At 44.2% G+C, this 9544-nt stretch overlaps 1 protein-coding gene across 6 annotated transcripts in view; it reads right to left on the bottom strand.

Moving 5' to 3' along the window:
* Nucleotides 1–6065: 6065 nt before the first annotated feature.
* Nucleotides 6066–9544, bottom strand: part of LOC310679595 (uncharacterized protein) — an 81679-nt gene continuing 78200 nt past the window's right edge. For all 6 annotated transcript variants that reach the window (XR_014512363.1, XR_014512365.1, XR_014512366.1 and 3 more), the window contains one exon: nt 6066–9146. Coding sequence is in view for 1 of the 6 variants with exons in the window: in XM_083445132.1 (XP_083301258.1) it covers nt 9127–9146 (20 nt within the window). In the remaining 5 variants the exon portion in view is untranslated. The remainder of the gene's footprint in view (nt 9147–9544) is intronic.

Here is a 9544-nt window from a genome sequence, read left to right as displayed (position 1 = left end):
TTGAGAGCTGTAGCCCAGGGACTAAGGTGTGTGGACTGGGAATGGGTGTGGACTGGGAAGAGTCCTGATGGCCACATTCAGTCCCAAAGCTTGAGATTTCTTACTCTTGGCTCATGTGGAACCAGCTCAACCCATTGATGTGAATGGGGAAACCAGCCCCCCCCACAGGATCTGGGTTCCATCCAGGATCTGAAGTGTACAGCAGATGTGAGCTGATCTAAGACCATATAGACAGAGCAGAGCTGAAACAAGAGTCTTGGGCCTCATGCATCCTGTACATTTAGAACAATAGTATTGTATGTTTCCTGCAAGTATACTATGCTTTTCCACAGTTCTGTTACTTACGGGATCATCCCACTTTGAGCTTGCTGTTAAGGGTATACAGTGTGGTTATTACTGGCTATTATTTGCTGTAACTATGTGTTTGGAACTCATTTATGGACCCTGTGGCCCTCCAGATGTTGCACTGTATTGCCTATGCTGGCTGGTGTATATGGAAGTTGGAGCTTGACAGCACCTGGTTCTCCACCCCTGACCTAGATCCAGCAAGGGATATTTACATGCATCTGTAGATGCAGATGTGCCTTTAGATGAGCTTCTGGGTTGGATCCGATTGGATTTGTAGATGCGTTCCCAGCAGCGGCCGCTTGTTACATGCAGCAAAGCTTGAGAATGGCTGGGCCAGGGAGATCATGCCCGCAACTTCCACCAGTGAAATAAAGCACCTGTGCACGTAACAGCCTGTGCAAAACACAGCAGAGCATTCTTTTAAATCTATACTTCCAAAGGACAGATGCGTCCAAAGCCTACTCTTTTCTCCTTCCATCTGCAGGCTTCAGAGAATTAGCAACATCTGTTTCTCAGTCTATAGCTGCGGCAACGACATCTTCTGTTACAGCAGCCACAGACATGTAAGTTATCTGTGTGGAGTCCAGAGAAAATGAGATAGTGTAACGTAGCTATACTTCCTGTTCCTCTTTGAATGCCACTACTGGGTAGTATAGGAACAAAGGAAGTTGCCTTATTCTGAGTCAGAGTATTGGCTGTCTACGGTGACAGGCAGCAGCTGTCTAGGATTTCAGACAAGGATCTCTTCACCCCCACCTTGAGGTGCAAGTGATTGAACAAAGTAGATATTCTACTATTGAGTTGTGGCCCTACCTCCCTTTCCAGACCCTTTAAGCAGAAGCAAGTAACTCTGATATGCCTGTCATTGGTCCCCACTCAACCAGTCATGTGCTGAAAGGACTAATCAATCTGCCTTGCAGTGAAGAACACTTGGTAGATGGAAGGCTGTGTAGTGGGGGGAGGGAGGGGAATGGCAGGGAAGATCTTGGAATGGCATGCATAAGAGGGATAGTGAGAAGGAAAGTCCCCCCTTTTATGACTGTGGACATAATTTTGTTTGTCTGCTCTCAAAATAACCTGCAACAACTTCAGGTATTGTCAACTGCAATGTGGCGCAGTAAATATTTGCTTCTGTATATTGCAGTTCTTTTTTTTAAAAAAACAACCCAACCCATTTGATCTACTGTTTCATTCTGGAACACTCATAAAGGCAGGTTAATATTTCATAGATTTATAAGGCCAGGTCCTCAGCTGGAGAAACTGGCATGGGACCATTGATACCCGCAGAGCTATCATGGCTGATTTGTACCAGCTGAGGACCTGTTATGCTGAGATGTGTGTGTGTGTGTGTGTGTGCGCGCGCGCGCTTCTGGTTTATTTATTTATTGCCTTAAAGAAGCTATTTGTGCTTGACTGTCAGAAGACAAATATCCTGGCCATGAGCAATGTTGACAGTGTGGAACTGTGTCACCTCTGGTAGAGGCTGGGAAAGCAATTGTTGACTAGTTACAATACCAGGAGCTATTTCCATCTGTCCCCATCCTCGTAACATTTCTTGCAAGGCTGCACCCAATTCCCCTTCATGTTGTAACATAGCAGGGACAACAGAATCCCTATTCAGGCTGCATTCTGATTCCCCGCTTAAACTGTGACATCTCAAGGCTAGGCAAGAATCAGGAGCCTACGGAGACGTAAGCTAGATTTCAATATCAAAGCAGAGATTTGAGGCTTTCGTTTTTTTCATGAGTCGCTATTGCGACATTATTGAAATGTTGCCATTGCATTACAAAGGAAATATTTATTGAATATTATTATGTGCCACTGTTATTTGCTTATTCGTTGGCTGCTTTGAACACAACGTCCCTTGTGGAAAGGCAGCAAATAAAGTCTCATCTGATCTGATCTGCTCCTGGACTGCAGGGCTGCAGAGGGAGAAAGAAATGCTTGATTGCTTTCTTTTAGGGAAGGGCCACAGCTCAGGGGGAGAGCATCTGCTTTGAATTCAGAAGGTCACAAGTTCAATGCCTGGCATCTGCAGGGAGGGCTGGGAATGTCCAGTCTCAAACCCTGGAGATCCCCTGCCACTCAGTGTAGACAATACTGAGGGAAAGGGACCAATGATATGACTGGAAACCAAGGATCTGGAAACCAAACCTTAAAAGGAGTGCTTGAAAGAGCTGGGCGTGGTTAGCCTGGAAATGAGGAGACTGAGAGGAGATATGATAGCCTTATTCAAATATCTCAAGGGCTGTCACATGGAAGAGCGGACAAGCTTGTTTTCTCCTGCTTCAAGTTAAAAGAAAGGAAATTCCAACTAAACATATGGGAAAACTTTCTGACAGTAAGAGCTGTTCAACCATGGAATGGTCTCCCTCAGGAGGTTGTGGGCTCTCCTTCCTTGGAGGTTTCTAAGCAGAGGTTGGATGGCCATCTGTCACGGATGCTTTAGCTGAGATTCCTGCATTACAGGAGGCTGGGCTACATGACCACTGGGGGTTCTCTTCCAATTCTACAATTCTATGATTCTATGTGCTGAGTGGAGAGGTATCTTTATATTAGCCTGTGTGCAGCACCTGTGTTCTTAATTTTGATGTAGTGCCTATTAATCTTAGTCATCTTCAACATCCTCATCATCAGCTTTAGGAAGTTTATACTAGATGAGACTATTGGTCTGTCTAGTCTAGTTTGGTCTTCTTTAACTGGCAACAGCTCACTTGCTACTTGGTCCTTGCTGTGGGAATTGAAGCTCGAACCTCCTGCATGCTCCAACATATGAACTATGGGCTCATCTCTATTGCTTTTACACTGGGTCCTCAGATTTTTGAATTCAGAGTAATGACATAAATATTATGCCTTTGATAAACAACTAGATACAGAAAAAGCTTTTGATAAACTTTCCTGGATTTTTTGGGGGGGAAGCTATTGGATTGAATGGGAATGTGAGAGAAATTTGTGAGGTAAATAAATGCAATATATACAAAGTAATTTGCAAGTATAATAGTGAATGGGGTGTTAACAGAAAAATGTATTATCCAAAATTAATGGCACAGGTACAGTGTGATCCCTGGTCATGCTGAAATCAATAGGATTGTGCCGTTAAAAACGGCTAAGACAGCGACTCCTAGCAGTAAGGCATTGCAATGACCTTTTCTCTGGGTTTTTCTTTTAGGTAGTTTTTGATTCCTTCTTCCAAAGGGAGACGTACCTTGAGTGTTTGGACATGATGAGGCCTGTGAGAAAGCAGTGTGATGCTGAGTGGTAGAAGTTAGGTTGCAACAACTTAAGCCAGGGCTTGTCGCTACGGTTGCTGAACTGTCAAGCCTTGTGGTCTCAGCTTCCCTTGAGAAAAAGCATTCCTCCAGACCTGACATCTTCAGTCAACGTCAGGCAGCTGTGGACGCGATTATCAGTACCTTGATCCTTGCTTTCCACTTCAGAGACAGAAAGCTATCATTCCCTCCTCAAGAGCTTTGAAGTGCTCCACTGCTCCCTGTTAAGGGCATCTCTCCCCAACTTCCATCCTGGTGCCCTGGTGCTCTGAAGTATAATACTCTGGACGAAGATGAAGGCAAACAAATTCTCTCCTTGGGCAGTGATGCCTGACATGATACCCTAATGGTGTCTGAGCTCTAGATGTCTATTTATTTCCTTGCCAGCTCTCTTGGAAGCACCAGGTTGTCAGTTTATGCTCTCTGTCAGAAATTTCTTTTCGGAAGCTAAGCAAACTGAAAGCTGGTTCTAGTGAAATGTTATTTTGTTGATTCCTCCCCACTTCACACTTCACTTCAAAATAAAAATGATGATCTATCTTTTGAGACTGAAAATCCATATACAGTTCCATGGTAAAGTGCATGTAATGGTGCTTACTGGGAGAGCAATGAGTTAATAATTGTAGGAGGAGCCATCCAGAGGCAACATGGGAAGAAGAAGGCCATGATGTTGTTTGTGTTATGAATACACAGGTGACTTGTTAGAGGCTCTATGACTCAATTGTGCTTTATATTAATATAAATGCTAGGCAGAGCAATACTACCCCCAATCCACAGTGCTGGAAGGGGCTTTGATGGGGTGAGGTGTCCCCTCAAGTGAGCTTTGCTGGTGGGGGAGCTTCATTGTCAGCAGATAAGCTTCAGGTGCAATGTGTGTCCCATTGTGCCCATACAAATGTTGGGCACGCAGAGTTTACTGCAGGTGGCATTCTTGTCAGTAGTAGCCCCATAAAAGGGCATTTCAGGGCCTGTGCTGAGCTAACCATGCTGCCATCATTTGAGGGAAAGTGGCCTGATCCAGTCTATTTACAGTGCCAGCCTGGAAACTGGTGCCACCCTGTCCCTTACCTTCCGTTAGGGCTGGGTGATGGATGCACTGCTGGCTGTGCCATTCTTTCATATCCTGCCACACTGCTGTGCAGAATTGTGCCCTGCGTCCTAAGCACCAGTGTCTGTTCTTGTTGGAAGCCTGAGGGCAGTGCTGACTTTCCGCCAGAGCTGTTTCCAGCTGTGTTGCACACCATGAACATGTTTGCCTACACGAGTGATACGGGTGAGAACACTGGTCAGGCTTCCATTTCATCTGAGTCCTACGGAATAATGGAGACACCACCCCTTTCAGCTCAAAGGCAAATGACAGCATCCCTGAGATGGAGGAACCACAAGGTCCAACGCACCAAGGAGCTTATATTGGAATGGGCATTGTTATGGAGGAAAGAGACACTGCATTGAATAATCTCATGACTGAAGGAAATTACATGAGTAAGCAGCCTCCTCTTGCAATTATTTACATTGCCACACCTGCGACCCCCTTCTTCTGCTTTCCACCACACAAGTACAGGAGATATATTGCATAATGAGAACCTTAAATGTTGTGTTTTACTGGAGTGGAAGGACCTTATCAGGGCATATGACAATGAAAATAAACTTGGAAGAAATGGGGACAACCATTTATAGCTCAGGTGTGGACAACCAAGGGCCTCCAGACTTCTGACAGGAGTGTTTGTTACTCCTCAAGCAACCTGGCAGAAAGAAAGAAAGGCCTGTCAGAAAGGGAGAAATGAAAAAGGGGGTGGCAGAATGAGAGAGAGAGAAAGAGAGAGAGATGGGTTGGCTCCTCCCCAGCCTGTCTGTTTGTGTCTCTCTCACTACCACCCTTTCTCTACCCCAGGCTGCACTCCTCATTGGCCATACTCTGCACCCTCAAGTGCTTCTGGCAGGCTGGAATGTGTCTCTGAACTCTCATAAGGCCTTTTGCTTCCTGGATGGACAAGAGAGAGGGTGTTGGGTGTGTGTGTGTGTGTGGAAATTAGCATTTCTGTAGAATTTACATTTGTTGCTCCAACTAGTGCTATTTTCCCAGCAAAAGAGGTGCCAGAACTCCCCATGGACACCTCCCTCGTTCTCAGAAAATGAGTGGCAGCCACCTAAGAGGTTTTGAAACCCACCTGAAAGGTGCCAGAACTGATTTCCTGCAAGTTCTGACTGAAAGCCCTGGCTCCACCCACTTTTGCTTCTCACCACTCCCACCGCTGATAAGTGACTCCTGGAACATTGCCCTTGGGCTCAAAAGTTTTCTGGCCCCTGTTACAGAGGCACTGCTGCTTTTGCCGCGAATTTATCTGCTCATTTTTCCTTTCCCCTTTGTAATTGTGGTGGCTGGTTTCAATTTGTGATGTTGCATCCCACCCTAGCATTGCCTTGCAATGAGAGGCAGGTTAGAAATCGTTGCTTTTCTTTCTTTCTTTTATTAATAGAAATATATACAGCATACAAAGCACATTCAATATATTAGGAAACCACAGAAAAACAACCAGCCATGTATCACAGTAATAGGTTAGAAACATTTTCAGTAATTTAAAAAATAAAATAAAACTGTCCTGGTTGAATTCTGCCCTTCGCTTGCTTTTAGATTGATATCTCAACAAATTTGGGTTGTTGTTTTTTTGTTTTTTTAAGAAGAAGAGAAGTATTTCTAATTGGTTGTAATTCAGAGATGCACACAGCCTGGAATTTGGATGTTAAAGGGTTGCACGCAGATTGCATTCCTATCTGGTTTTCGCTAGCATGAGGCTGAGTGGAATCAACACACAGCATGTCTTAGTAGCTCCTAATTCTAATGCTTCATTTAAAGCATCCCACTTCTGTAGAGTGACAAAATACATTTCAAAATAGGTTTTTAAAAAATCCATTATGAAAGATTAAAATATTCCATTGTTATAGTGAAAGCATCCCAAACTGTTAAAAGCCTATTGTCAGATGTAATTTGAAAGCAGGAACACTCTCTCCACCCTCCCCACATGAGATGAAAATTAATTCAACTTTCTATACGTAACAATGCATATAAACAGCAGTTTAGCCTGATGCACATTTTTGGAACTCGTGTTTTTAAAAATTCATGACAACAGGGATTCCAAAGATCCAGAGATCTTAACAATGAAGCAAAAGTAAGGTGAATACCACTTCGGGTGTACAAAGATCTTTATTCAGTGCAACTATTTACAATATTGAAATGTCAGTGTAAGGAAGCAAAAGCTGGTTGCAGCTTCTTTAGCTGCTGGTATAGATTGTAAAAGCAAAAGGTTTGCAATAACCACATTTAGTATTGACAGTATTTGGAATAATTGCTCAGGATATGATGTGTTTTGTTCTCAATACAGCCCCACTAGGGAGACAGAGGCAGGGACTGGTCCAAGGAAGGTTCATGACTGCGTGGGTTTGCACCGAGGTGTCCCTGATCCCAATCTGATTCACAATCCACTGTGCTGCAATGGTCATCTGTCAATAGTTGACTGCGCACATTTCACAACATATTAAAACAGAGACAGCATAGGCTGAGCATCGCCCCCCAGAGAACACAATTCTGTCTTTCCACTTGCTGAATCAAACTCCTCCCCCCTCCCCCCGCTTCTTGTCTATCTGCTCCTCTGCCTCTGCACCAGGCTCCTCCATTTCTCATCATCGTTCCCTCTGCTTCCTATTATTTCTGCCTTAAATCAATTTGTGTTAAACAATCACCATTGCCCATGACAACTCCACTTTATTTCTGTCTCTCTTCTGCTCATTTGGAAGCAGACTTTGTGGTGCCATCCTAACAAATGAGAGTTGTTTAAAGAGTGGCCCAGTTCCCCTTTTTAAAAACAACAACACCATGATGCTTTGATCCTGCAGCCCGATAATCCAAACAGCCTGCCCACCCCCCAGATGATCAGTCACAGTAAAGTATGACTAGCATAGCTAGTTCACATAGCCTAGCAGAGTGCTATGTAAACAAACCAGAGATGCTGGTGAAACATCATGCAATAGGAGGGCAGATGGGGCTGGTTCTACTACTAGATAAACTGAAGGGTGCTTTGAGAGTGGCTGGGCAGGAGACACATACATCTGATCCATTGGGCAGAATCCACCAGGAAGTTACACTTGAGTGTCATTGCAATGTGCTGTATGGGGCTGCCACCTAAAACATCTAGAGGACCCTTGGTTGAGGAGCTCTCCTTGGTTGGTAGCAGCTCCCTGGAGTCTTGGGCTTTCTCAAAAGCTCCATCATCTCAAAACAAAACTGGAGACTCCAGAAACCAAATCTGGGATTTTGTGTGTGCAAAGCATGTGTTTCTGATGCCACCCTTCCCACAGTTCCTGGTTGGTTGTGTTTGTCACATTGCTTATTGGCAAAGTGGGAGTCATTTCCATTTGTCTTCATCAGGAACCACCCAAAATCCTGAGGCCAGCTCGAAACCTGGCCAGGGTGCCCTTTGTTCTATGCTGCTTAAAAGGAATAGAGGGTGTAACCTGGTGCAGAACAAAAGCACCAGCTTGTGAGGCTCTGATCCTGTGGACAGGATGCAAGTCAAATAAGCAGAGCTGAACAAACTCACTTTGCATGGCACCTTTGGACCAGATTGTCGTTCATGCTCTTACAGTGGTGTAGCCGAATGTATACTTCTCCTAGGGAGCAGGCTTGAATGTACAATTTTGAGCCAGTGCAGAATTTTGGATTTGTCACAAATGTTTAAAGCAAATTTCTAGCCCTTAAGGATTCAGAGATAAAGCTGAAAACATCTGGGTTGATCTCTCACAAGCCAGCATCAGGTATACAACTTGGGGTCCCTTCCAACTCTATGATTCTATGATTCTACTACTCAAGGTGTTCCAGTGCTTTGTGTGAATGAATGAATGAATAAATCAATTTATTTCAGTCACTGGCCAGAACGAGTGCCTCATGTTTCTTCCAGGAGCTAATGGAAACATGCTAAAAAATAGGAAAGCACATGTGTTCACAAATGCACTTACTTTTTCTAATTAATTTTCATTGCGGAATTTTGTTTTTCTCCGTGCAGAAATCAGGTAGGGAGGGTTGCAAGTTTGCGTATTTTCCTGCTTATGCATCACATGTCAGTGCAATGTCTCTCAGGATCAAGGCATCAAAGTCCGAAACACAGGTTAGTTCTCCGTTTTTGCATCCTTCCGTTCTCACCAAGGGGAAAAAAATCACCTCTTGTCTTTCCCAACCCCCCATCTCATCTTACAGCTCCTGCTCTCCATCATCCCCTTTCAGCCCCACCTGAGGTTATTGCCCTATAATGGGTTCACCAGAATAGTCTTCATAAGCTCCTAGTTGTGAACATCTCTGCAAACTGGCTCCAAGTGTGGAACTTCAGAGCCCTGAATGAACTGACTGATGAACGCTAGATTGGTTTGAAAATTCCCTTGATGATTTAGAAGTGGTGAAGGTGGTGTGTTTACTGGGGCCTTCTCCCATTGTGGAACTTGTGCTGTTGGCTTCAGAAGATCAGGGAGGCATCCTATTGGCTGCAAGAAAACACAGGCTAAAGATTTGTGCAATGCATGCATTTATTTGTTTGTTATTCACCCCACATCTGGCATTCAGTTTAGAAAAGCTAAGTCAATAAGTTCCTTCAGATATGATCTTAAATCTTGTCTTTTTCAACTCAGGTCTACTCATATTGATCTGGTGTTTCTTGCATTAGCCCCCCCCCCCCCAATAGCAAGGGAAGCTTTCTTTTTCATTTTTTCTCCCCCTTTATTAGCTTAGTACGTACTAAACTTTGCTTAGTCTTCAGCTAGATAGTGATGAATGCCACAGTATTATTAGTTTCGCCATTTCTGCCTGTATTTGGGGGGGGGGAGAAAAAAAGAATGAGAGCATGGGTAGAGGGGAGGGAATATCTGAAAATGCGTTGGGAATA

This window comes from Podarcis tiliguerta (assembly GCF_965153285.1).
Source record: "Podarcis tiliguerta genome assembly, chromosome: 6".
NCBI classification, from domain to species: domain Eukaryota; kingdom Metazoa; phylum Chordata; class Lepidosauria; order Squamata; family Lacertidae; genus Podarcis; species Podarcis tiliguerta.
Note: the sequence above shows the minus strand (reverse complement) of the source record. Positions and strands in the feature narration are given on the sequence as shown.